Source organism: Alternaria triticimaculans (genome assembly GCF_023758025.1).
Source record: "Alternaria triticimaculans strain BMP 0046 chromosome Unknown scaffold_3, whole genome shotgun sequence".
In the NCBI taxonomy this organism is placed as follows: domain Eukaryota; kingdom Fungi; phylum Ascomycota; class Dothideomycetes; order Pleosporales; family Pleosporaceae; genus Alternaria; species Alternaria triticimaculans.
In genome coordinates, this window is record NW_026055960.1 from 2,074,153 (window position 1) to 2,100,278 (window position 26,126).

At 53.6% G+C, this 26,126-nt stretch overlaps 9 protein-coding genes across 9 annotated transcripts; 7 read left to right on the forward strand and 2 right to left on the reverse strand.

The window, feature by feature from the left end:
* Positions 1-1,063: 1,063 nt before the first annotated feature.
* Positions 1,064-3,015, reverse strand: J4E78_003387 (uncharacterized protein; the record flags this gene model as incomplete). Its single annotated transcript, XM_049364027.1, has 2 exons — positions 1,064-2,535; positions 2,586-3,015. 2 exons carry the CDS (start codon positions 3,013-3,015, stop codon positions 1,064-1,066), a joined length of 1,902 nt encoding a protein of 633 aa, XP_049224692.1.
* Positions 3,016-3,570: 555 nt separating this feature from the next.
* On the forward strand, positions 3,571-4,988 carry J4E78_003388 (uncharacterized protein; the record flags this gene model as incomplete). The annotated part of the gene is made up of 4 exons (XM_049364028.1): positions 3,571-3,612; positions 3,724-3,928; positions 3,978-4,288; positions 4,398-4,988. The coding sequence occupies 4 exons, from the start codon at positions 3,571-3,573 to the stop codon at positions 4,986-4,988; spliced, it is 1,149 nt and encodes a 382-aa protein (XP_049224693.1).
* A 689-nt stretch (positions 4,989-5,677) lies between these two features.
* On the forward strand, positions 5,678-6,760 carry J4E78_003389 (uncharacterized protein; the record flags this gene model as incomplete). The annotated part of the gene is made up of 1 exon (XM_049364029.1): positions 5,678-6,760. The coding sequence occupies one exon, from the start codon at positions 5,678-5,680 to the stop codon at positions 6,758-6,760; it is 1,083 nt and encodes a 360-aa protein (XP_049224694.1).
* Positions 6,761-9,321: 2,561 nt separating this feature from the next.
* Positions 9,322-11,295, forward strand: J4E78_003390 (uncharacterized protein; the record flags this gene model as incomplete). The annotated part of the gene is made up of 3 exons (XM_049364030.1): positions 9,322-9,501; positions 9,604-9,901; positions 9,989-11,295. 3 exons carry the CDS (start codon positions 9,322-9,324, stop codon positions 11,293-11,295), a joined length of 1,785 nt encoding a protein of 594 aa, XP_049224695.1.
* Positions 11,296-11,975: 680 nt separating this feature from the next.
* J4E78_003391 (uncharacterized protein) lies at positions 11,976-12,556 on the forward strand (the record flags this gene model as incomplete). The annotated part of the gene is made up of 2 exons (XM_049364031.1): positions 11,976-12,044; positions 12,119-12,556. The coding sequence occupies 2 exons, from the start codon at positions 11,976-11,978 to the stop codon at positions 12,554-12,556; spliced, it is 507 nt and encodes a 168-aa protein (XP_049224696.1).
* A 428-nt stretch (positions 12,557-12,984) lies between these two features.
* On the forward strand, positions 12,985-17,463 carry J4E78_003392 (uncharacterized protein; the record flags this gene model as incomplete). Its single annotated transcript, XM_049364032.1, has 6 exons — positions 12,985-13,014; positions 13,072-13,639; positions 13,702-14,576; positions 14,625-15,057; positions 15,108-15,393; positions 16,101-17,463. 6 exons carry the CDS (start codon positions 12,985-12,987, stop codon positions 17,461-17,463), a joined length of 3,555 nt encoding a protein of 1,184 aa, XP_049224697.1.
* Positions 17,464-17,980: 517 nt separating this feature from the next.
* Positions 17,981-19,344, forward strand: J4E78_003393 (uncharacterized protein; the record flags this gene model as incomplete). Its single annotated transcript, XM_049364033.1, has 2 exons — positions 17,981-19,270; positions 19,318-19,344. The coding sequence occupies 2 exons, from the start codon at positions 17,981-17,983 to the stop codon at positions 19,342-19,344; spliced, it is 1,317 nt and encodes a 438-aa protein (XP_049224698.1).
* A 2,655-nt stretch (positions 19,345-21,999) lies between these two features.
* J4E78_003394 (uncharacterized protein) lies at positions 22,000-23,544 on the reverse strand (the record flags this gene model as incomplete). Its single annotated transcript, XM_049364034.1, has 6 exons — positions 22,000-22,264; positions 22,315-22,710; positions 22,764-23,022; positions 23,076-23,210; positions 23,269-23,431; positions 23,521-23,544. The coding sequence occupies 6 exons, from the start codon at positions 23,542-23,544 to the stop codon at positions 22,000-22,002; spliced, it is 1,242 nt and encodes a 413-aa protein (XP_049224699.1).
* A 1,019-nt stretch (positions 23,545-24,563) lies between these two features.
* On the forward strand, positions 24,564-25,547 carry J4E78_003395 (uncharacterized protein; the record flags this gene model as incomplete). The annotated part of the gene is made up of 1 exon (XM_049364035.1): positions 24,564-25,547. One exon carries the CDS (start codon positions 24,564-24,566, stop codon positions 25,545-25,547), a length of 984 nt encoding a protein of 327 aa, XP_049224700.1.
* Between the last annotated feature and the right edge of the window lie 579 nt (positions 25,548-26,126).

Below are 26,126 nucleotides of genomic sequence, written 5' to 3' on the forward strand. Positions count from 1 at the left end.
TCGAGGGCGGAGAAGGGGCGATGCCGGGCAGAGACCGCGGCCGCTGGCAGACTGCGGTGTACAAGTAGCCTCACGGTAGCAAGGTCCCTATTATAACGCTGTAGCTATAAAAACAATGCCATGGGCGAGAAGGAGGCAAGACGTCGGTGTGGGGACGCTGGTCGGAAGTTGTGAGGGGTGGTTTGCATGCGCGTGCAAGCAACTTCCCTGTCTGGTGAGGGTGTGGTGCTGGCGCGTGCGATCAGAAGGGAAGTGAAGGAGAATTACAACGAGAGACAAGCAAATATTAGCGATCGGAAACGCCGCCGCGCACGATGAGTCCAGCCACGGCAGTGACAATGATTCGTGAGAGAGTCGCGACGGGATGCAGGAGCCCTTGAGAGGAGGATTTGGGAGCGTTGCTCGCCTTGCTGGGGAAGATGGTGATTCGCCCTTGGCTGCAGCCCGCTCGGGCCTCGTCTAATCTGCGCCGCGGCCAAAGAGGAATGGCTACATCATGGGTCCAACTCCTTAAACGCAGATGGCCTTGCTACACGCGCATGCAAAAAGCACTGAGTACCTGCATGTAGTTCGCGATTCTAGACATGCAGAGTCTTTTTGCTGTTTGACGACGTCTCCATCGCCGACTCCCAAACACCTACAGCAGACACCACGCGCCGGGTAAACACTCGCAGGCACCCATGAACCCAGTTTGATTGTTTCCCTGTTATGCACACAGCCTGAACAGTGCACAACTGTCTTGACAAGCTTCCGTCTCCCTGCGCCTTTCCCGTTCCTGACAAGATAGCCTCCGGCAACGGCCCACAGTCCGCCGTCATGGAGATCGGGCGTGGTCCAGAGGCGGTCAGCGGTTTAGAATTCGATCTAACGGCTAGCCCGAGGTATTCATCGAATGTCCAAACCTTCGCACGAGAAGATTGTGGTGTAAGTTGGAGATCCCGGTTTGCGGGAAGAGGCTTGATCGATGCGACCCACTGTCAATACCCAACTGCCGGGTTGACGGCAGGAGCAAGGCTGATGAGCAGCTCAGATCTCATAAATGCGCCTGCTATGAACTTGTCCATCACCAGCCGAACGTCTCGTCGTACCAAAACACGTCGTGTCCCTTCTTAACCCAAATCTCAACGCTTCTCTTGAGATCGTCCGTCAGCCTCTTCGGCCCGCAGCAGATTACCGCCGTTTTCATACCCTTGCTAAACACCTCATCGACAACGTTACTTAGATCCGGCCTTCCGCTTCTGACAAGCATCCCCTTTCGCGGCTTCTCCATCTGCTCCTCCATGCTCAGCAGCTGCTCGTTCTCTTGCATCTCAATCCCCTCCCCGTCCTCGTCGTCGTCAATAGCGAACACGCCAGCCGCGCTCGCGTCGACTTGCAGGTTGGGTCCCGAAGGTCGTGTAACGTAGACCTCGACAATCTGCGGCCCTTGCAATAAACCACCCTCGTTCGCATCGGCCGCTGCGTCATCTTCGTGCTCGTCATTGGGTGCGGAACTTGCAGGGAATGCCCACTGCGTTTCAGCCAGCTTCTGAACCGCCCAAATGCACCGGATCTGGGTACCTGCAGGTGTGGGGTCGTGCAAGTCGATGATGCTGCGATAGATGGGCATGATGAACGTTGCACCAACCCCGCCAGCTACCAAAAGTATTTTGTCAAAGTCTGATAAATCAGGTAGTCGGTTGGAGGCTCCGTATGGTCCTTCGAGGGAGAAAGGCAGGATGGGAATGTCACCACCAGCTGTAGGTAGCATGGGCACATTGCTTCCCCCCTGTGACAAAGAGCGCGCCAGTTCTCCCAGATACTTGGTGTTGCCGTTGAGCGTTCTTGCAATGAGAAGTAGTTCCTTGTCTTTTGACGGGAGGGAAGCAACCGTGAAGGGGTTCGTCTTATTCGTCATAAGCCATTGGTCGTACCACGTAGGAGCTTTCCCCCTGATATGCGGTCTGCTGAGGTACACATGCTGGCCAGGCTTCCAAGTAAGCGCGGCGCTTTCTGCCGGCAGCGGGATGCGGACCTGGACGAGATTGGTGCCTGGCAGAAGTCTGAGAGTACCTTGGTACATCTTCAGACATACAGCTCGGGAAATGACATGTAATGCCTCTACCGCAAGAATCTCATACACGTAGATGCGGATATGAGATACGTGCAGATACAGGGGCACGACGATGAAATTTGCAATAGCGATATGAGAGATGTAGAACACTCGATAGTTCTTGCGGCGTATGAATCCGAGGGCAGTCGTGGAGATGGTGGTGAAGAGGATGATGCTCACAAGGCCCCAAATGACGTCCCAGTCCTTAATGCGCTTTGCTAGAAACCCTGATAGAACAAAGAAGTTCAAATACAGGGCCGTATGCATTAGGAAAAGCAGGAATGTGATGCGTCCCAGGATCTGATGCGAGGCCTTGATTTGCTCGTGGGAAAGCCGTGTCAGCCATTGCACAGGACTCCATGGTGCTCGCACTGCCAGTAAGTAGTGAATTGGTAGCTGCGACGCGCCAACTTGTCCGAAACGCTTGGTGAGATGGAGGTAGTCTACATATTGTCAGTAGTAGACGCGAACGTCGGAGATCTTCAGTCCATACCGTTCCCGGTGTGAGCAATGCAAAGATACAGCAACCACACTGTCCAGACGCTGGCTCCGATCCATTCTCCTCTTGTGCCCCAGTTCCAGCCCCGAATGACATCCTTTCGCATCCACCAGCACATCCTGCTACATCCGGTCTGTATGCTTCGCAGCCATCCGAGCCTGTCCTTTGGCCGTTTGGTGAATGACGGTGATTTGGGCTGATCAATCTTCAACCCGGTTTTCATCACCCACGAAAAGGCGAAGCCAATCTGAAAGAGCGCAAATATGACCAGGACGGACCATTGTGCGACGAATCCATACCATTCCAGATATTCCCGGCGTTGATGTTTCTGCTCGTCGTTCAGGCTTTCAAAGTAGTACCCAAGTGCCCAGTATTGATCTGTCTTGACCTCATGGTGGCCTTTATGACGCCGAAAGAGGTCCATTTCAAAGCCCCTTCTGGACTATCAATGCTGCGTATCGCGGATAAGAATGACCCTTGCAGTAGCTAAGCTTCACAGCGTACAAGTCCTCATCAAGAGGATCGAAAAGGTTTGCCTGCAGCGCAGATTATAGAACGAATGCGTAGCGACCGAAGGAAACAAGGCCAAGTGTTGGACGGTGATGTTGAGGAGATGTGTTGTGTACGTGTGCTTGTAACGGTGCAAGACTTGGATTTGGACTTTGCTGATGCAGGGCTGACGGCGCCAGTGTTGCCGGCCAATCGAAACGTGCTCAAAGCACGAGCTTAACACGTTCCTTCTGCCGTCGCTCGCTTGTTCGACGCGTCGGTGAACACAGTCTTTAGAACGAGAGTCGAGCATCGACGAGAATGGGCGTAATTAGAGATGCGCGTTCCTGGGTCCTCGGCCAGTAACGGTGCAGCAACCCCACCAAGCATCCCGCCTGCAACCCTGCATGTGCATACAGTGCATGTGGTACGTATCTGCAGTTGAAGCTGCATCTAAATAGACACACAACTGGTAGACTCATATAGAACTATGAGCAACCCTTCTTCCAAGACCCCGATCTGGCTCGACTGCGTGTGTATCCGTTCGCGCTTTCCTTATTTGTAGTGCTGACCAAGGAAGGATACTGGGCATGATGTGAGTCTCCGATAAGCTCTTCCCCACACGCTGCTCATCCCACCCCAGGATGCCTACGCCCTCCTTCTCTGCGCACACGACCCGAGAGTCGAGCTGCTTGGTGTGAGCACCGTCCACGGCAATGCTGCGCTCGACCAAACGACGTACAACACCAGGGCAATCCTCGAGGCAATCGGAAGACGCGACGTGAAGGTCTACTCGGGCGCTGCGAAGCCAATCATACGCGATGCCGTACACGCCGCTGACATTCATGGCATGTAAGACCTCATCCAGTCCCCATGGGTATGCGCTGACATGAACAGGCGAGTCCGGCCTAGACGGCGTGACGCTGCTCCCCAAGCCCGTCGAACCAGCAGCTACCGATGTCGACCACCTCGAAGCCATGTACCGAGCGCTCATTGCTACACCCCAGAATACCGCCTGGTTGGTCTCTACGGGCACCTTGACCAACATTGGTCTGCTATTCCAGAAGTACACAGATCTAGCGGCTCATCTCAAAGGCCTCAGTATAATGGGAGGTGCAGTCGGTGGTGGCTTCACGGATGCGCCAATGGGCACAGTTCAAGGAGAAGGTGAACGATTTGGCAATTGGACACCTTATGCTGAGTTCAACGTATGCTGCAATCTACATGCATGATGTTGCCCGGCACGGCTAACAACTCCCACAGATCTACGTAAAGACATCGATCATTCGCATGCTTAGAGAATGCTGACAACAACAGTGTGACCCCGAAGCATCCCACTTCATCTTCTCGCACCCCGTTCTCAAATCAAAGACGACGCTTATACCTCTCGACCTGACGCATCAAGTCCTCGGTACGAAGAAAGTCCGCCAAACACAACTATATGGAGACGAGATATGGGATCAGTCAGTCTCGAAGAGTGACTACACACCCTCAGCTATGCGGGCCTTGTTCACCCAGATCATGTCCTTCTTCGCTGGCACGTACGCCGAGGTGTTCTCTATAACCGAAGGACCGCCGTTACATGATCCTCTCGCCGTAGCGGCCGCCTATAATCCTAGCATATTCGACGACAAGGGTGGCGAACGCTTTCAAGTGGATATAGTCACGGAAGGCCTTCACTCGACAGACAAGTCAAAGGTTGGTGAACTTGGTAGAACAAAGGTCACCAAGCTACCGACCGGGCAAGGTGGCTGTCGTATACCTAGAGGCGTTAATCTCGATGACTTCTGGGGCAGCATCGAAAGTGCACTCAAACGTGCAGATGCCGTCAGCCCCATGCCAAAGATTTCTGAGAAAGAATTAGAGGAGGCCGGTGTTTTCAATGGAGTTGGAAAACTACAACGATGAGCGCCTAAGCGCACCGCCGCGTAAGATTATGGTAGTCCAGGGAAAGTATAGAACGAGACAATATGAACATTCAACTCCAGACACTGCGGGAGTTCGCCGGATAATTCAGCCGTAACCAACGGACTTCCATTTAGCCTGATCTCAACATTCCGCGTACCTTGCAGCGCCGAGCTTGCTAATCGAAGACCACAACTTTTTACGACGGCCTGTACTGATATGACTCCACCAATTGGCGTCGACTGTTTCTTCCCCAAATGCGCACAGGCCGTGTCAGGATCCAACCCAATGGCATACCAAGCTCGTAATGAACACCATGAGATCCCGCGGTTAATCGCATCATGATCCAGACAGCCAGGTCGCCTCTCGCAATGTTTATGCTCTCATATTCGTGGGAACCCTATCATACCTCGGTACAAAGTTAGCTTCAGACGTTACATAAAGTTCTGCAGTCGAAGTCTGGCTACAGCAGCGCTGGTAGAAATCTTCAATGGGTACAATAGTATACGAGCATCAACGATACCAAGCCCGGGTCTCTACAGGCCGTCTCGGAATCGGACCGCATGCTGAGCTGTATAGAGCAATATGGCAATCTCGAATGCGGGGAATACCCGAAGAAGATGTGATGTGCACTTCACTTCCGTATAACATGTGCTACGCCTCCCACCTGTAGGCTCACTATCACCGCGAAGATGAAGTCCTCCGTTTTCCAGCTGCTCCTTCCGCTTGTGCTCGCCTCTCCAACACCGGCCCCCATATATCCACACCCCAAGCAGGGTTCCCATCCCAAACCTGCTCCAGGTCTCGGCGATCTCGCAAAGAAAGCTGGACTAAAATATTTCGGCACCGCCATCGACAACGTCGTCCTCGATAATGACGAGTACACCTCAATAGCCTTCAACCGCTCCGAATTCAACCAAGTCACCCCATCCAACGGCCAAAAATGGATACACACAGAGCCCCAACGCAACGTCTTCAACTGGACGCTCGGCGACGAGATCGTTGACCCGAGCAAAGATGCGCACCAAATGCGGCGCTGCCATACCTTCCTCTGGCACCAGCAACTCCCCGACTGGGTGAACAACGGCAACTGGACCAAAAGTAGCCTCCTCTCCGTCCTAGAAACACACATCAAAACGGTCGCCGACTACTACTGGAACGACTGCTACGCCTGGGATGTTGTAAACGAAGCATTCGAGGACGACGGTACGCTGCGCAAGTCCATATGGCTCGATGTCATTGGCCCAGAGTACATTGAACACACGTTCCGTCTTGCAAGAAAGTACACGAGTCCAGGCACGAAATTGTACTACAACGACTACGGGATTGAGAGGGTGAACAACAAGAGTCTGGCTGTTGCACGCATGATCAGCGAGTATCAACGGGCTGATGTGCCTATTGATGGTGTAGGACTACAGGCGCATTTCACCGTGGGCAGAGCGCCAACTTATAATGATGTTCGGGCTTCGCAGCAGTTGTTCTCTGCCTTGGGCCTAGAGACTGCGCTGACGGAATTGGATGTTCGGATCGGGCTGCCCGACAATGCGAACAAGACGGCTGCGCAGGCGGCCATCTATGCGGACTCCGTGCGTGCGTGTGTTGACGAGGAGAGCTGTGTTGGAGTCACCGTTTGGGACTTTTGGGATCCGGTTAGTTGGGTGCCGGAGTCGTTCCCGGGTAATGGGAATGCTTGCTTGTGGGATGAGAATCTGGAGAGGAAGCCGGCGTATTATGCTATTGCTGATATGCTGAGGGAGGCGGCGGCGAAGAGGTGATGAGCTGGGAGACATCGGGCCTAGAGTTTGAGAAGGTGTGCATTGTAGACTCATTATTACAGCAGTGTTCTGTCTTGCGGAATATTGCGGTTTCCAAGCTACATGCCGCATCCTTACATGTCTTTAACAAGTAGAATTTTGCCTGGGCGCTGCAAGGAATGCGCAGCATGCCACGTGGATTCTCAACAAATATACCTCTATCAACCCTTGCGTATCAGTAGCAAATTCCATGTTTGTGTAGCTTGAGCTGATGCGAAACAGATGAGCCTTGAAAGATGGTAAAAGCTAGGAAAAAGCCATGTATTTTTATTGAGTTTTGATTGCATGTGGATGTCATCTGCATTGGTTTGGCTGTTTGTAAGACAGCGCTAAGACAATCTGGAAATCTAGTCTCAACGCGATCATCGATGAACTGCTGATAACGAAGATAGTTGTGGAGGAGGAAGTACCTGTTGGGGCTTGGCGACTGAGAATCAAGAATTCCGCTCTGCCGTACTCTTGGTGTTCGTGCGGGACGAGAACGCGGATGCATCGGCAGACAGGCACAGAGCCTGGTGGGTGCTAAGACCTGTCTCCTATCTTCCAAGGCCCTCCGCTGATCTTGGATGACGGCGCAGAGGCGTGGCGTCCGTCATGGTGCAGATAGGAGACACGTGTGGCGGTGCTGTGGCTTGCTGGTTCGTCAACTGCGACGCGCTTTCTGACTGCTCAGGTAAGGTGTTACAGGCAACTAATTGCATGCATCATACTTGATGTGTGTACACGCGTCTCCTGCTTGGTAAATGCAAGATGTTACAGAGAGATCGGAACTAAGTCTTTCGGAGAGGTGATGTGTATGTGGTTAGATGCGCTGGTTCATTAGAAACAAAGAAGGCCCGGTATCGACGTATCACCGAGAGTACTGAGATGCACGAAGAACCCAGCTTTCCTTGTTCGGATTCAATCAAGTAAAAATTACGTCGAAGAACGTAGACGTATGCAGTTCCCGTTTCGTTCCAGATGCACCTCGTGAGTTCGATGCAGCAACGTCTCATGCAAGATCTGCCGAACTTAGAATTGGTATGCTAAGACCTGATACAAGCTATGCAGGCGTTCGCAGTTCGCGCGATGGCTGTCATGCCCCTGAAGTACGGAGATCGAAATCCGGCTATGCCCAGGTGTTTAGAGAGAAGAAATGTGAGAGCCGCTAATAGAACGTAAAATACCGCAAGGCTGCTCTGGTCAGCCTCCTGGGACCGGTGCGACTTACTACGAGCGAACTACGCACGCGGTAGGTGTGATTGCTCCGCAAGACCATACCTCCTGCCTCGTAAGCGTGCATAGCCTCAATGTGATAATCGCTCAATTCTTGGCCTACTTGCTGGGCACTTGGCGAAGAGCCAAGAGTGGAAACGTGGATGCGTGGACATCCCGCCCAAAGCTGGCGACCGTTTGAGACATGGAAACCCGGAGCCATTCAGGGGACCTTTTCGAGGGCCTCAACGTGTTGGAAGTGTACTATGTGCTCAGGGAATGTCAAGGGGAGGTGGTTGCGACAGAGTTCATCTACATACGGCCGGCGCGACTACAAGGTTGACAGGCTGGTGTATTGACATTTGCGCCGAAGATCGAGATCATGTTGAATGATTCTTACAGGCGTGTACATGATCTGGTGTGCCGTAAACATCTCGTTGAGATGAGCGGCATTTGGCAAGCATCGATGGCCCACTGCATAGAATGCGAGTGCGACAGGCCATTCGCCCGAGCCGGGAAGTCAGCAAGGCATCCGATGGGCAGTCGGGCGGCTCTGTAATCCAAGTAATTCAAGGTATGTGGTATAGCCAGCCAACCAGCCACAGCTGTCGCCACCAGTGATGATGGGATGGCGTGACAGGAGCATGGGATCGCAGCGAAAACTGGAGTAGATTGGATGCCAATACTTCCCGCTGCTGCTCATAAGCCAAGGGCACCAAGAATTCCGCATTTTGATTGCTGTTTCGGTTGTGTCGCTTCTGTGTGAGGGGTCGAGCGTGCGGCAAGGCACCCACCGGCGCGCACAACAACGCCCATGGCCCTGCGTGTGCGTGGTGTCTCTGGATGCGCCGACCAAATACCCCGCGAAAACAGGGAGCGCGTACGTGAATCTGGGTCGCATGTGGTCATTTGCGAGTGACGGATGTCGGCGAAGCCATCGCGTTCGGCCAAGATGAGGGCCAAGGCGCCAGTGAGCACGAGAGTGGGGCGGCTGAGCAGGCAAGGCCGAATCACAGGACGTCTGCGCCCACCCTACACGGACCATGCCTGCCCTGGCCTAGCCCGGCAGTGCCTCGCTCATGGGCCGCGCCAGTTTCTCTTTCTCTGGGCGAATCTTCGCCCGCTCCGTTCCGCTGGTAAAAGCTGCCAACTGCCCCCGAGAACCTCTGGGCGCCCTCTCCTCTGACTTTGCTCCACGACCCCAGACTGCCCCTTCCTTACCGTAGCTTAACTTTGCGATAACTGTCATCGCTCTGCGCGGTTTTGACTCTCTCACCCACATTTCACCCTCACCATTGTTGGTAACTGCCAGCACCTTCGCCAAGACGATGAGCGAGGTTCAGAATACAGTGCCCGCAGCGGCCACGACTCCTCAACAGCAGCCCCAGGGCACCCCCATCCAGCAGAATGCCCCAACTCCCGCCTCAGTCTCTGCAGGCTCGGGCGACCAGCTTACCTGCCAGTGGCAGAACTGCGGCGACCGTCTTCCCTCTGCTGAGCAGCTCTATGTAAGTTCTTCGCCAAGTGTGCTTAGCGACGGCTGCATACCGCGCCGCGACGCGTAGAACACTGCCATTACTCGTCTTTGCAGCTCGCTGACTTGCGTGCAGGACCACGTCTGTGAGCGCCATGTTGGTCGCAAGAGCACCAACAACCTGAATTTGACCTGCCAGTGGGGTAACTGCCGCACCACCACGGTCAAGCGCGACCACATCACTTCCCACATTCGCGTGCACGTGCCGCTGAAGCCGCACAAGTGCGATTTCTGCGGTAAGGCGTTCAAGCGTCCTCAGGATCTGAAGAAGCACGTAAAGACGCACGCCGACGATTCCGTGCTACTCCGCTCCCCAGAGCCCAACCGAGGCGGTCCCCACGGCGCCCAAGGGTACCCGGGCCAAAACGGCAAGCGTAAGTACTGCTCACATGACTTGGTCGATCTCAACTTCGATCCATGTCTGCTACCCAACTTCGATCATCCTCTAACAGAACATGCAGTTGTCGCTGACTTGCAGGCGCTTGCCGCCACAGCGAGTGGATACCAATATCCTGATGGTGCCCTCGGCCCCAACGGAGGTTACGGCCAGCAACACCCAGGTGGTGCCCCAGCCGGATTCTACGGAGGCCCACCCCAGAACTCCGCCTATGGCCCTGTCTACTATGCTGTGAACCAATCGCAACAGCTCAACAACGACTACGAAATCAGGAAGCGCGCCGCGTATGATGCGCTCAACGAGTTCTTCGGAGACGCCAAGCGTCGCGCCATTGACCCAACCACCTACTATGATGTCGGCCAACGGCTCATGGGTCTCCAAGGTGTTCAGCTTCCCGTCCTTGGTGGCGGTGGAGGCGGCTACCAGGGCCAGGGCATGTCTGAGTATGGCCACGGCGGCTCAATGGTTGCTCAAGCACAGCACCCACCCATGCACCACCCCTACTCTCTGCCGCTTCCCAACCTTAGGACCAAGAGCGATCTCTTGAACATTGACCAGTTCTTGGAGCAACTGCAAAGCACCGTCTATGAGAACCCCAACCACGCTGCGGCTGCTGGTGTCGCCCACCCCGGACACTACGTTCCTACCGGCGTTGGCTACCGCTCCAGCAACTCGCCACCTGGCCTTTCGTCTAGCCACTCCCAGTCGTCTCACGCCACTGCCATCGGATCCACCAGCGCTGAGACCCCTGCTTTGACACCAGCATCCAGCGTGCTATCATACGGATCTCAGCACTCTCCCGGTGCGCAGCACTCCAACAACGGTGTTTCTCCCACATCAAGGAGTTCGATTGGTAGCATGTACCCTACTCTACCATCTGTCAGCGCGATGTCAGACATGTCAGCTGCTGCACCATCTTCTGGACTTGCACCAGCGTTTGATTCTGATGGCCGTCGCCGCTTCTCTGGTAACCTCCTCCAGAAAGCCGCTCCAGACCGATCAGAGCACGACTCCATGGATATGTCAAGCGACGGTGCGTCGCCCAAGGATCGCCGGGACTCTGAGCAAAACAGTCTTCACCATGACGTTAACCAGTTGGCTATCCACTCGCCCAAGGTTGACCCTGCTCTTCGCTCACCAAGCATTGCGTCGTCAAACAACACAGAACAAGGCGACCAGTCTCAGCAATCCTGGGTTGAGAACATCCGAGTCATTGAGAGGCTCAGGGCGTATCTCAAAGACAGACTCGAGTCGCATGACTTCTCTGACGATGAGGAAGACGTCAAGCACGATCTCGAGCGCCGCATGAGCGACGACGATGCACACAACCTCTACCCCGTACTGCGCGCTGTACAAGAGGGCCGAGAGTAGTGTTTCTCTTCTTGGGCGGGTTCAAGATGCTTTATGGAGTTCAGAAGGGAATGATGGCGTCAAGGAGTTAACCAGGCTTGGTGGCATCATCAGGGACGATGGCCAATAACTGTTTCGATCGGTATAGCGATGTCTTGTTATGTTCTTTCACGGCTGCCATTAGGGAATAGGCCCTTCGGTAGCATGTTCAGCTTTCCACTTGTTAGTAGCAGTGTGCGAATATCACGATTATTCAAAGTTTCAACTCGAGGATTACATGACATGTATGTGATTGATTGACATTTGAGCAGTCGTCGCGCAACTAATATGCAAACCTTGAAGCATGTGTAGAAGATCATCATACCCGAGTCGTCTTTCAAGACGGTGGCATCTGCTTGGCAGCCCGCGTTATCAATTTGCCAAGCTTATGACCAATTCCGACCCCACACTGAATCTCGTAGATCGTCGTTTAGACAAGCCTTTCCCCACGTTCGTATCAATCCAGAACATTGGGCGCAGATTGATATGGTTTCGCATGACCCACTCGGAGCCGCGTACCGTGTAGCAACGTCTAACCTCTCCATTCATCTTCTTCTTTGATCAATTCTTTGGTTCAACATTGATAGCTCTTGTGCACCTACGCCCAATACAACAAATTGCAAAACGAGGCCGTAGTCTGTCGCTGTAAGCATCTGATCACGATGGCGTACGGACGCGGTGGTGCAGGCAATTACTACGCGGCGCAGGAGCAAAGTAAGAAGGTTGCCGAAGTGAGTCGATAATGATCATGCATTCTTAATCCTCTATGCCCAGGTGTTCTTAGGTATGCTGACCGTCAACACAGGACGTCGAAGCCAACCGCTCTTCCACCACTGCCGCTGCGCAACCTTCACGCGACCCTCCACAAGTGCAGCCCTCCAATGCGTCGCAAGACTACGCACACATGGGTCGTGGTGGTGCCGGCAATTGGTACCAGCCCACTGAACTTCAGAAAGAGGGCACCTTCACGCAGGCTGCTGACGCAACTGCTATTCCCACATCATCGAAGCCACAGATTAGCAAGCCATGGCATCCAGAAGGCCAGGAACTTCCTGTTGCGAGGAGTGGAAGAGGTGGCGCTGGTAACTTCGTATGGAAAAGTGAGGAACAAACGAAGGGACAGATCCAAGATGAGGAGAAGAGAATTGAGGGGCTGAGGAACGAAGTGGAGAGAAGTGTTGAGGCTGGCTTGGCGAAACCGCCTGGCGCACTGCTTGGGAAGGAAACGCAGAAGGGCTGGTGAGCTGTGGACTAGTATCCGGTAGAACATGCGCGAAGTCAGTGCAGGGCGATTTTGACATTAATGTGGAAAACATTCCATCGCGAAACAACGAAGCTCTGTCTTGTGCGCTGTGCGCCAGTTGTGCCTCTCTGCAGGACGTCAACCTAGAAGCCCTGGAGAAACCTGAACATCCTAGAGCCTACATTAAGGCTAGCTTACCCACTTCCATGTTTACATCTCAATGTAGTCTGCAGTCTCCACGTGCCCTCACATCTCGTGGTTCCTCATGACGTCGTTTCCTGTTCGGGACGTTAAGGCCCGTGCGCTTTGTTTATCCATGCTCTAGCCGATATCTTCCCCGTCCCTCCCCACCCACAGGCCAGTCCCAATCTCCGCTCCCTTCGTGTTGCAACCTAGTAGCTGATCCTTCTTGAACATTTCTTGACAAGATGGCGCGTCGATCAGCTCGTCTGCTCAAGGTACGCGCACATTGCTTTTCCACCGTTTGTTTACATTTACTGATGCGTCTGTTGTAGCGCGAGACTACGCCCTCCGAAGATAGTTGGCACACTGCCTCGTCGCCCAACTTGGGCCTTCCAGATCTTCCAGAATTGCCAGAGCCTGTTATGGCGCGGAAGACGCCCTCGAACGCCTCTGCAGGTCCCAAGGCCCAGTCCAAGTTACCGCAAGCGGCCGCGACACCCACACCTCATAAGAGCAAATCAACCAAGTCGCTCATTGATGACGCCAAGAGCCAAACACCCAAAGATCGCACTCCGATCAAGCCGGCAGGACAGGAGATGCATCCAGCGCATCACCACGCGAGCACAGCCAAGATCCTGGATGAGGCGCGCTGGCTCGGTTTTCAGTCACTGGGTACCGCGCCATCCAAAGCGACCGGCCTGGTGGGTCAGGCAACGCCCTCGAAGACTCCTGTAGCTGCCTCCTCGATGGCCAATGTAGGGTCATCGCCTAACTTCCGTTTCCGCTTCAAGTCGCCTTTCTCGAAACAAGACGAAGCCACGCTGAGCCCAAGCTCGCGCAACATCCTGAAAGACGCTGGGATCGCAGGCACTCCTGGTGGTGGCAGCCGTGCTCTGTTCGGTACGTTAAAGTGATAGTCAACTCAACCTGTTTTGCTTTTTCTAATCGCTATTTTCATATAGGCACGAGCGAGTGGTCCTCCAAGGTCGACGTGTCTCCCCAGCGCAAGATGGCCGAAGCCAAGGGCAAGATGGCTCGCTTCAGCGACGTACACATGAAGCAGTTCAAGAACATGGACTCCATCGCGAACCACCCGTCAGCTTTCCGCGCCGACCCGACACGATTCAAGCCCGTCGTGGGCCAGTCGATCAAGAAGTCGCCCTCGAAACCAGAGCTCGCGAACACGGAGACGAACAAACTCAAGCGTACACAGTCGAAGGCAGATCTGGCGGAGCCGAGCTCGAGTGCCGCTGGAGGTCTAAAGCGCACACAGTCGAAGATGGACCTCGCAGGATCCGGAAGCAAGATTCCCCCAACCCCGTTGAAGCGCACTCAATCCAAGATGGACCTCACCGGATCTGCCCTGCCACGCTCCCAGCCACCAGCTCGCATGGCTCCTCCTACACGCGATGGACGACCGGCCTCCCGCGACGGCGACGGTGACCGTAACCCGGTAGCTAAGCGTGTCAAGCGCACCGAATCTGACGATGCTGCCACCACCCGCCCTGCGTCTCGCGAAAAGGTGCCCGATGTCCCAGCCCGCGCAGCTGCTACTCCGGCCCGTAAGAAGACATCTCAAACTGCACTCCCTCGTCTAGCTGCGCGATTGATGACGCCTACGAAGTCGTCTATCGCGCGTTCACAGAGCGTCAAGACTCTGAAGACGACATCGATGATTCCAACTCTAGGCAAGTCGCCTTCCACGAACAACCTGGGAGCTTCGCCGTCTGTCAATCGTAGCTTCGAGTCGTCCTCTGCCCGTAATACCTTCTCTCCTCCTAGCAACATTGGCCATCTGCAGACTTTGAGGGACAATGCACGCGAGAGCATGCGCAAGGTATGTCTTTTTATGGGCGCTTTTCCAAGTATCCACTAACATCAGCAGGCAAGCAGCAACTTGCAGCGCGTCCGATCAATTCTTCGCACGCCAAACCGCAAATTCTCGGACGATCCTAGCAAAATCGCGGCAGGCACTCACATGTCACCTCCAACCATGAGCCTCGACAAAGCACCGTCCCTGGTCCCTGCTACAGCTCCTGTGAAGAAGCAAGTCAACTTCAGCAGTAGTACTTTGGAGCGCGCGTCGCACGACGAGCTGGGCAAATCACCCTCCCCGATGAAGTTCAGGGCAGGCAGTGAAGTGCCTGCTGGTGCTGTGATCTATCCTACTCTCGGCTCAGGAGCACACAATGGCCCAGATCTTTCTCAAGAGATTGAAACTCTGACCGCTTCTCCATCTCGTCGCCTCACATTCGGTGGCGAAGCTCCTAATCATCCACGTTCCTTTTCCTTCGAGTCCGGCAACACTGTCAGCTTTGGTAGGTCCTCGTCTTGTCTCTCTTTACCGACGATTAACTAATTTCCTTAGGCCCTGTATCGACTGGCACGATCCGCATGGTACGTCCGAGCGATGCATCTTCTCTTGTCGACGGCACAAAGCGCAAGCTGGAGACCCTCCAGGAGACATCCGACAAGGAGAACGATGGACCTAATGACGACGACACACGCTCCAACAAGAAGATGAAGCGGACACCTGCACCCGCTCCAAAGGCCCCTGCCAGCGCAAGCAAGCCAGCTCGCCACACCCCAGGACGTGCGGGTGCTATCAGCAAGTCAAGGCTCGCCTTCCTTGCTACGCCTAAACGAAGCAGGGCGTAAGCTTGCTTATCTTGGTCGGAGAATGTGATGCTACTGAGGTGTGTTCGTCACAAGCTGTAGCGAACATGCATCATCCATGATTCGACGGGCATTTGTTCCCAGTTCACTCTCCAGTCATTTGCTGGCGTACTTGTCACGATGCTTGTGCATCGCCTCATGACTTACGATACTTCCTTCTTGTCAAATCTTTGTTCTTTCTCACGTCATAATTGGCATCGGGGCGTAACGGTTCTCCAGGCATAACCCTCAAAATCTTTCCTTTTGTTTCTGGATCTTACGTGTCCGATGGACACTGATCATTACGAGAACGGTACACATGATCAAGCCTAGCTTGTGTATTATACTGAATCAACGATTGCATGACCACCAAATTTCCAACGAGTGATGTGTGAGTTGTGTACTGCGTCAGCAGGGGCGGCAACAAGTCGTGGCGTGTTGTAAAGAATTGTTGAAGAATCCATCAAGCTAGAAGTATACGTGATCTTAGAAATTATTGACTTGCTAAGTTATAACAGTGTGTATGCAGCGAAGCCTAACGTTCAGTGACTATTCGTAGGTGGGAGACATGTGCAGTCAAGTGGGTCGATGCGGCACTGGGCGGTCGGAGCTTCCGTACCAGTCGCTCATACTTTTGGCCGATCAACATTGATTCACACCGCCTACAGCCGCCCCCCACTACACAACCAAGGGCTTTTTCTGGCAGCTTACTACGTCATTCGCATACGCGGACTGCTTACGGCCTGCTACACTGGCAGGGCGAGTCTCACACCACCACCGTGGCGTCGCTAAGTAACCTGGTCGACGAATTGAAGAAATCCTTCAACTTCCGCGACTCTCGATCTCTACTAAGCTCCACGACAACTTCTTCGTCGGGCGACACTGAAAACCAACACACGAACGCGCTATCGAAACTGTTGCGCGCCCTACAGCACCGCAGCTTCCACGACGTCGCCGAGTTCCTCACGAACCCTCGCCTCGACGACCCTACCTACCTTACCACCCTTGCTATCGCACTAGCCTCTGTCATCGTCACCATGTCCTGGTTCTCCCGCACCGGCGGAAACTGGGGAGGACGCTTCTCGCCATTTGGCCGTCCAGGCAACTCGCCAAACGCCGGCGTCGTTAACGACTCTGACTTTTCCTACATCACCAACGAAGACCTCCGACGAAATGGTCAAGCGCAAGCACCCGAAATCGTCGACTGGGATGACAAGAACCCAGAACGGGAAACAGACGTTCTCATCTTCAAGAACGGGCGCACACATTATCCTACACACTTCCCCGCGCACAGCATACGCGATGGAGACCTGAAGATTGGTACAGTTCGACAAGCGGCAGCAAAGAAGCTGGGCGTCGATGACCACAGGCGGATACGCATGTTCTACAAGGGCAGGAATTTGAAGCACGACGAGCGGACTGGCCGAGAAGAAGGCCTCCGTGGTGACGGAACCGGGAGTGAGATTCTAGTCACAGTAGGCGAAACCCCAGTCGGTGGCCTAGCACCCGGATCAGAAGACGCACCACAACACGCATACAGCGAGGGAGAGGACGACGATGATGACGAAGATGACGTCGACTCTGGCGCGAATACCACAGGCAAGAAGAAGTCCCGCAAGCGCGGCGGCAGGAAGAGCAAGAAGAAGGGTCCTTCTTCCGCAAACGCCTCTGGCACCTCAACACCCGGCTACACAACTGGCGGGGCCGGCGCAGAATACCTCCCTATCCCCTCGCATATCAGTGCGGCACCGCGCCCGAGTCCCACTCCTCCCCCAGCCAAACCCGCCGAGCCCCAAACCCCGATCGGCAAACTCGATGCCATCGCCAGCAAGTTCCACACCGAGTTCGTACCCATGTGCGTGCAATTCATGGCCAGCCCGCCAGAAGATAAGGCGAAGAGGACATTCGAATACAAGAAGCTGAGTGAGACTATCTTGACCCAGATCATCTTCAAGCTAGATGGTGTCGAGACGGAAGGTGATCCAGAAGCTAGGCTCAAGCGCAAGGCTCTCGTCAAGGAGGTCCAGGGCATGCTGACAAGGCTGGATGAGGCCGGAAAGGCTGGTTAAGATGTGATCGTAGACGAGAGGAAATAAGCTTAAGCATCGTTACATGGTGCTGTGAGGCGGGGAACTAATTTCGTTAATGGGGATTGCACGTGCATGCTCTCCTTGCTGTCGCTCTACTTTCTTCTCGGGTCTGCATTGGTGATAGTTATCAAGGAGCATCTAGCGAGCGATGCTGATGATCGGCTAGCGATCGATTTGCGTATCAACATTAACGAAGCTCTTCGCTCTATTTTCTGCTTGTGTGAAGTGTCTGATGCCTGCATCATTGTTCTTTGTATCACTCTCTTGGTCCCGTCTGCCTCTCTTTCACGACCTGTATCCTTTATCTCACGCTTTGTCAGTGCCCCATTGTGTTCATGTCTCTCTAGCTCCTGCCTGGATGCGAAATGCCAAGAGCAAGCTACATCATCTGATGACTTTCCGTATGCGTCTTGCACATGAAAAGCCAATCTCAAGTTCGAATGCACTGGGATTCATATCGCTCGTTGGCCGTTCACAACTCGCAAGACCACGCACCATGAGTACGGAAGCTAGCCACCAATCGCTACAAAGTCTCCACGAAGCACTTGCCTGGAATGGTCTCCCGCCTATAGGATCCTCCCAAATATTGTCGTCGAAATCCATCGATGCTCTCGACATTACAAGTGTCCCCCGTTTCAAGGCAGCCTCTTACATTACTACCGGGATTGATCGTGTCAGCAGCAGAGGTACCGACAATCTTATCTCTCATGCCATCCCAATCGGCAACTGCGCTCGACTTCTTAAAGCTGTAACCAACAACCAGACACTCCGCAAATCTGAGATTAGGTCAACGAAATATCCTCGCCGCTGGTCGGTTGATTGCTCGGCCTATTCTGGGGGAGGAGATCTGTCGTCAACCAAGAGTGATGGGCATCACGAAGCGCGCAAGTATGATAGTGTCTTCGAAGACACTGATGCGTTCAGGGAAGCAGAAGCCTTTAGTTGGGATACCTACACGAGTATTCGGCGGCTAGATGTCTTTGATCGCGACTACATTCCCACCGCAAAGCCCAGCTATACTGTCCTCGAAACCGCAAATGCATCGATCGAAGAATCTCAGTTTGTCCACTTTCTCACTCTCGGCCCTGAAGACGGTTGGTTTCACGATAGTCACATAGATACATCTCTGGATATACTGGAACGAGCAGTCAACTGCCAGAAACACGGGATCGCAATCTGTCGTATTAGTCAGGGAGCCGAGCTCTACACCAGTATGAGGAAAGCGCAGGAACTTCAAGATCAGGAGGCAGTATGGTTCGATAGACTGCTGATTGAGAAATGCAGGGACAAAGACTTCATCTTGGTACCGATCAGTAACGCGTACGAAGAAGTTTACGAGACAGGCATGGAACGTGAACGTCAGTATGAAGCGGCCAAGACGAACCTTAACACAGATTCCACGCTTCCTGAACAAACCGCAGGCAATCACTGGTCTCTTCTCCTCGTCGACTGTCGCTCTTCGACCATCAAAGGCCGCTACTTTGACTCCAGCTACCACGAATCCGCTGGCCTTGTACATCACTACGCAATCGAAGACTCGAACATTTGCAAGGCGGCCCTAATGATCTTAACTGGCGTACGAACGATGCTCAATCATGTCCAACCGGGACGTTTCAACGAGGAAGAATTTGTGTTTGACATTGACACACACTGCCCTAACCAAGGCCATGAGAACGTCAGCGGCGAAGAAGACGGTCTGGGCGCTTGTGGCCCTTTCGTGTGGGAAATGAGTAAGGAAATCACGCAATACATTGCCGACTGTCATGAAGACCCCAACTTTCCCGATGTTGGTCAGGTTGACCCTTGTTTACCAGACGGTTACCAGCGCCGTAGGAACTGGGACTCGACGAAGACGCGTAGGGCGATATGGAATCTTGTGTTGAGAGAGCTGAGAACCCGGGAGTGGCTGAATCGTACTCCGGAATGGATGGATAGTGTGGGACACAGGATTTCCACGCCGGGGGACGGTGTGACAGGTTGGAGATCTTGGCTGAAAGGAAAGGGATTGAACGAGATGACCTTTTGGGATCCATGGGGGCTAGAGAGTGAGCTGGCGCCTCAGTTTGGGCGGCCGGTTATAGCAGGCTCATAACCTTGTCACCTTTTCGATATCTCTCGAACTTATAGTGCAAAGAGTGATGCTCACGAAACATATCGAAATCTCTCAAAGTACCAGTCCTGACTTGGCTACTACTTGGTGATTGGGGAAGTTGAGAACAGTATGATGTGAAACTTTAGAATCTTCATAAGCTCTCAAACTATGACGATTGCCTAGAATCCTGATTTTGAAGGCCATGCCACGGATCCCAGAAATAATCCGCAGTTATCCTTTCCCTCCTGGCCACCAGCCAATCTTTCCACCCGGGCTGCCCATCTGTTTCCCACCAGTCATGCGTACCATTGAGCCAAACCCTCGACCTTCGTTCTAGTTCAAGCAGGTTCTTTATCCTGTTCCGCGTCGCTCCCGAATCCCAACACCAACGTTGCGCAAAGCCAGTGGGTAAGGTGATGTCAATGTCGACATGGCGGCCCAGACGGTGAGCGTCTTCATGACATTCGATTATATACTGTACCATGTCTTTCGCAAAAGCCCATACAAAAGGCCCACAGGCACCGCCGCCATCAGCGTAGCACCGGTTGTGGAGCTTTTGATTTGGGCAGCACGTTTCTTGGTGGAGGTTAGTGTCAAGCGTTTCTTGATTAATCTTGTAGTCTGGCCGAGTTTCTGCATAGATTTTGCTGAAGCCACGAAGTAGTACCATAGCCGCATCAAAGTTGCTGGACGTACCATCGGAGTCATAGTGTCGTGCATGGACAACCGGCTGGTGACAGTCGATGATCACCAAGGTCCAATGTGTACCGAGCAAATGGCCGCTACGATCTCCAGCATGTATCCTTTTCCAGCCATTACTCACCGGAATCAAGACGAAGTTGTTTGTTCCTATCGTCTTCTGCAGCGCTCCCCCCGCTTCTAAAGTCGCGGTCTCGTCGCGGCCAATCGTGTACAATTCCGCAGCGAAAGGCGTACCGAGAATGGCGATGTCGTGATATTCGCAACCAAGTATACGGTAGATGGCATCGAGGCCAATGTCCAGAACTTCATCATAGAACCAGACTCCGATGTGATCAATTTCGCCGAAGTGTTCGTTGTGAAGCTGAGCCCTTTCCGTCTCGAGGTATACCATGTGCTTGTCGCGTTCTAGCTCGTTGTTACTAAGCTTGTGCCTTTGAAGCACAAGATCTCTTTCCACAGCATCTTCTACTGCTCCGCCATCGTCGTTGCTCAAGTGAGGGTATCGCTGATCCGGCGTTTGGTACAAGTCGACAGACCATCGCCGGCGTGAATAAGGAACTGTGCGGGCACTTCCACATGCCTCATCTATTTTATCGTCGCGATCCTCCGTTAAAAGAGCGCCGGACCGAGTGGTGTGTGTATGTCGTGTGCGAATGCGCTCGGTCGATATAGACTCGTCCAGGTCGACCTGGGAGAGACCTTGCGTACTAAAGAAGTCATTCAGTATGTCTTGTTTGCTTGCTACGAGCGCTTCAGATGAGCTCTGGATCTTTTGGAAAAGGTGCCTGCGTTCGTCCATCATCGCAAAGTCCTTCTTTCCCTCTTCATCGACAGAGGTGAGCTTGAGGCACAACGCTAAAGCCACGGTCGTGAGGTATACATCAGAAGGCTTTGAGTATGCTAGAGAGCATATAGCCTTTGTCTAAGCGGCTTTTGTTGGTATTGTTGTGATGTCATCAGCTTTGTGGCTGTACGACCCCTTGATCACTAAACAAAGAATGGTGAGTGACAAAAGGTCAATGAGTGCCTCAGTGTGTACAAACCTAATGATGATACATGGCGATGAAGTAGTCGAATGGTTCTGCTACATGGTCTTTGCGTAGTCAGTATATGTGGAAAGGCCAGTCATGAAATCTAAGGCACCTGGCACCCACGACGTTGGATTAAGGATCACATTTTCGACGTTGGATTAAAGTTCGAAACAGCTATGAAAAGCCCTCCGTGGATCTGAGCTAGGATTACCAGCCGTCGGCCTGTGCTACACTAAGGAAGGGGAGTCAGTTCCCAGGAGACAAAGTGTCGGAGTCGGAGTGGGTGTATCGGTCTCGGTCTCGGGATCACCCTAGCCTTTTTCGTTCGGTGGACGTTCGCCCGAGCCCGTCACAGAAACTGACTAGAGCACCCGAGCATCTCCCGCTTTTCAAAATGCCCTTGTTTTGTGCATACGCCACCCTGTGGAGACTGTTTTACCTTGTCTACGGGTCTGTCCTCGCGTTATGGGGGTGGAGCCTGTTGACGGCGTGTCAGTACCACGTGGGACCGCGCCATAGCAGAGGCGACGATCAGGTCATGCTAGGATCAATGGATGATGAGTAAACAGTACTTGTGCGACTTAGGCTAAAGGTATACAACGCTTGTTAGAGCGAGACTCTGACGAAAAGGTACATGGTAGGCGCGCCCCACTGAGCGGTGTCACGTTCGCTTTTGATTGCTCGACTTGACTACTTCAAAGACCAGACTCCATTTTCCTCAATGATGTCAATCGGCCGGTTTTCATCGAGCGATCTCCTACCTGCCTCGAGAATTGCTGTCGTCGCGATAGTGTTTTTCAGGGTTGGGAGTGGCCGCGCGTCTAGCTGTTCGAGTGTGACCTCACCTGCGTTGAGCTTGTTGACGGCATCAACGAACTTCTCAAAAGAAATGTATCCGTAGCCGATCTGGCCTGCGAAGTTGCCCTCCTCATCGGGAGCGTACTTCATGTAAAATCTGAAAGTGGTTAGTACGCAAAGGGATGACTTTGCGATATTTGAACTCACGGGTTGTACCAGAGGAGACCACCCTCGTCGTCAGTAACGTCGTAACCGCGCTTGGCCTGATTGACGCGGATTTCTCCTGTAGATGCCATGTAGTGGAAATACTGATTCGAGTGCACACCGGCTTTCTGAGGCGCTGCCCAGCCAGCTGTGTAAACACCTGTTCCGACCTTGCTAGGGTCATCCTTCTTCACCCAGTTGGTGAGCAGTGTGATGGTATCCTCGGTAGCAGGATCGCAGCCCAGTCCTGTTGCAATGCCCTTTGCAGCACTAGCCATGACGCGTACTGGCTTCCAATCGGGGATCATGGACTCGTTGATGTCGATGTGATGAGAATTGAGGTAGTAGGAGATATCAGAATCGATACCCGCCCAGGCCTTGAACGTCTCCAGTTGGCTCCTGATCGAAGTATTAGCAATTAGAGTCTTCGATTCAGTAGGGGTTGAATGTACTTTGGCTGGCTCATGTAGGAGTAGAAGTAGTTGAAATCGCCCAGCTTCTGCGCCCGGAAACGCGCATCAGCATACGCAGGATCATATCGCTTGTGGTGCTCAATGTAAACGAAGACATTGTGTTTCTTCGCAGCTGCCAAAAGCGCCTGGTGATGTTCCAGAAGCTTCACCGCGGGCTTCGTGATAAGGACGTGGATTCCGCGTTCGATGGCGTACAGAGCGATCGGGTAGTGAGTGGTGTCAGGTGTGAAGATGGTGACTAGGCAACGTCAATGGGAGGAGGCAATTGAGCGGGTATATATTGCAACTCACTGGCACTGCCCTTTGGAAGCGCGTCAATCGCTGTCTTGTACGCATTCGGATCGGTTTTGCCTTCCTTTGGGAACTCCTCAAATGACACGTCCAAGCTGTTGTATGCCTCGGAAATGTTCTTCTGGAGATGCTCGCCTGGCAAAATATCAGCATGCCGGACATGGTGAAACCGTCCAGATGCTGTGCGACTCACGGATTGCGGGGAATTTGCCGCCCGATGTGCCCACCATGGACAGCTTGCCCACTTTGCCGCGTCTTCGGAGGTCGAATAGCGTCAGGCCTACGACACCGACCTTCTTGTCCGACTTGGAGGCGCCCCCTCCGACGAATCCTGTCGTGTACTCTCCAGTACCGACCTGGCGTGCAATTAGCATTGACATGCGACGCGCCGCAGATGTGAGTGAGCCACAGAGCTGCGGCTAGACTGTGGTGAGGGGCAACGTACCATGAGTACTTCTACTGGCGCCATATTGACTGTAGTTTTGCAGGTTTGAGAAAAGGCCCAGATGATAGAGAGAATTGGCAGCTACTGTCCTGATCTCGAGCAAGATGAGACGAGACAAGAGTTGGAATTGAAGGGGATGCGCTGCTTCAATACCCGACACAGCTTCGTCGGCCTTTGACCACTTATCGATAGCGACGGAAGATATATGACCCAGCAACGCGATGAGGGGCACGAGGCCTCACGCGTGCTGCCGGCAGCCGCGGCCGGATGACGTTGCATCATTCGAGGCCTTGGTCATGGTGGGGGCTGTGTCTTGCTCAGCGCGGCGGTTTGCATCTGTTTCCGATGGCTGTGGCGTCTCCAGGCCGTCGAGGAAGCTGCGAGGCTCGTCTCGACATGGCGGAATTGTCTTGGAATAATTCCTTGGGGCACGCGTGGTGGTTGGCGTTTATTGTGCTCCGAGGGGTAACGAGGTTCCCCAGAGGCCAAGGAAAGAGCGACGCTGGCTTCCCCCACGCGCGTGCCCACCTGCTATTGGTGGAAGAATGCCACCCCGTCCACGACAGCCGTGCTGTGCCACTATGTTCGACAGCTAACCCTGCCCCAGGTGCAGCTCTATCCCATCAGACAACCGCCGACTTTAGTCACTCTCATAGAAAAGGCCGCAGAATGTCCCGCATTTCGCCCAGTGGTGTCCCGAACTCGCCAGATGGCCCACAGCCCTGCACCCAACCTCCAGTCTAGCCCTCGCCGTTGCGGTCCTTGGCGAATCAAACTCGACCATTCGACGAGATCTTGAACGGTAGAGCCACTGAGACACGCCAGTCCATGTGGGATGAGAAGTGAGCTCTGCCGAACTTAGCTCCTCTGACTTACTTTGCGCCGATTACCTCCATCTCGCTGCTATATTAAAGCTGACCGAACCCGTGTGTGCATCATCTTTATTGTTCGCCCCTTCCTCTCCCCCGAAACTTCCGTACTCGTATATTACTCACCTTGTTCTTTTCCAGTCTCAACTCTTCTTGATCATACATACCGCAAAGATGACATCAAACGGAAACGGGGCCAATGGCCACTCCAAAGAGCGTACTCCTCTTCGGCCAGGCATTTACTCGCCCACCATGACCTTCTTTGACCCCGAGACCGAGGAGCTAGATATCCCTACCATCAAGAAGCACGCAGTACGACTTGCCGAGGCTGGCCTTGTTGGTCTCGTCACCATGGGATCCAACGGAGAGGCTGTCCATCTGTCACGGGCTGAGAAGACCGCTGTCACGCGAGCAACCCGTGAGGCCCTCGATGAGGCTGGCTACCAAAACGTCCCGGTCATTGTCGGAGCTTCTGAACACGGCATCAAGCTTACCATTGAGCTCTGCAAAGAAGCAGAGGCGGCAGGTGGCGAGTACGTTCTTACTGTCCCTCCCAGCTATTACCGCTATGCCATCGACGAAGACGCCATTTACGAGTACTTTACCAAAGTCGCAGACGGCTCACCACTCCCAATCATTCTATACAACTACCCGGGAGCTGTTGCCGGCATCGATATGGACAGCGACCTCATCATCAAGCTTGGAAAGCACCCAAACATTGTTGGTACCAAGTTCACATGCGGTAACACTGGCAAACTCACCCGTGTCGCCCTTGCTACCAACGCCTGCACAATGAAGACCGAAGGTAGTGGCTACATGGCCTTTGGTGGCATGGCCGACTTCACAGCTCAGACTGCTGCTAGTGGCGGATCGGGAATCATCGCTGGTGGTGCGAACGTTCTGCCGAAGACATGCGTCAAGGTCTGGAACCTATGGGCGGAAGGCAAATACGACGAAGCCATTGAACTTCAGAAGGTACTCAGCAAAGGCGATTGGGTTCTCACAAAAGCAGCTATTCCTGGAACCAAGTCAGCACTCCAGTCGTATTACGGCTACGGCGGATACCCCCGCCGGCCGCTCAAGAGGCTTCCGCAAGAGAAAGTCGATGCAGTTGCAGAGGGTATCAAGGAAGTCATGGAGGTGGAGAAGAAGTTATAGTTGCTTTCAGTTGTGTTTCCTTGCGTTCATGGTTAGTTGCACTGCCTTTTCTCCGCCCATACTTGTTGACATTGGGGGGCAAAAGCGTCTGTCTGCATTTACGATGCTTCCGTTATCATGTACAGCCGTACCACAATAGATATCCTTTTTGGTTGTTCTCGTTGTGGAACTCGTTTTTGAGTGGGGCAATCCAACATAGCTGACTGCACCTGGAGGTTCCAAGATCGCGCCTTCCTAGCTGCGTCGTCACGTGCTAGCGTGAGAATATCGCACCTGCCTTGCAGTCCCAATGCACCATCGTAGAACAGCAACACACTCCCTCGCGCCACCTTTGCCTGCCTTCAGTCACTATCTCTCAGCCTCACCGGTCGGCTGCTTGCTGCCATTCCAATACCCGGTCGCGTCTGGAACCTAGCTGCCCTAGCGACTAGCGACGCAGCATCCTTGCCATGGCGATCGAAATATCGGACGCAAAAACTAGATCGCACACCAACGTTTCGCCGCCTTTGCCATTCCAAGGTTTTCTGCCCGAGCGGTAGTCGCGGTACCTATCACAGCCGGCGTTTTGTCTCGCATGTT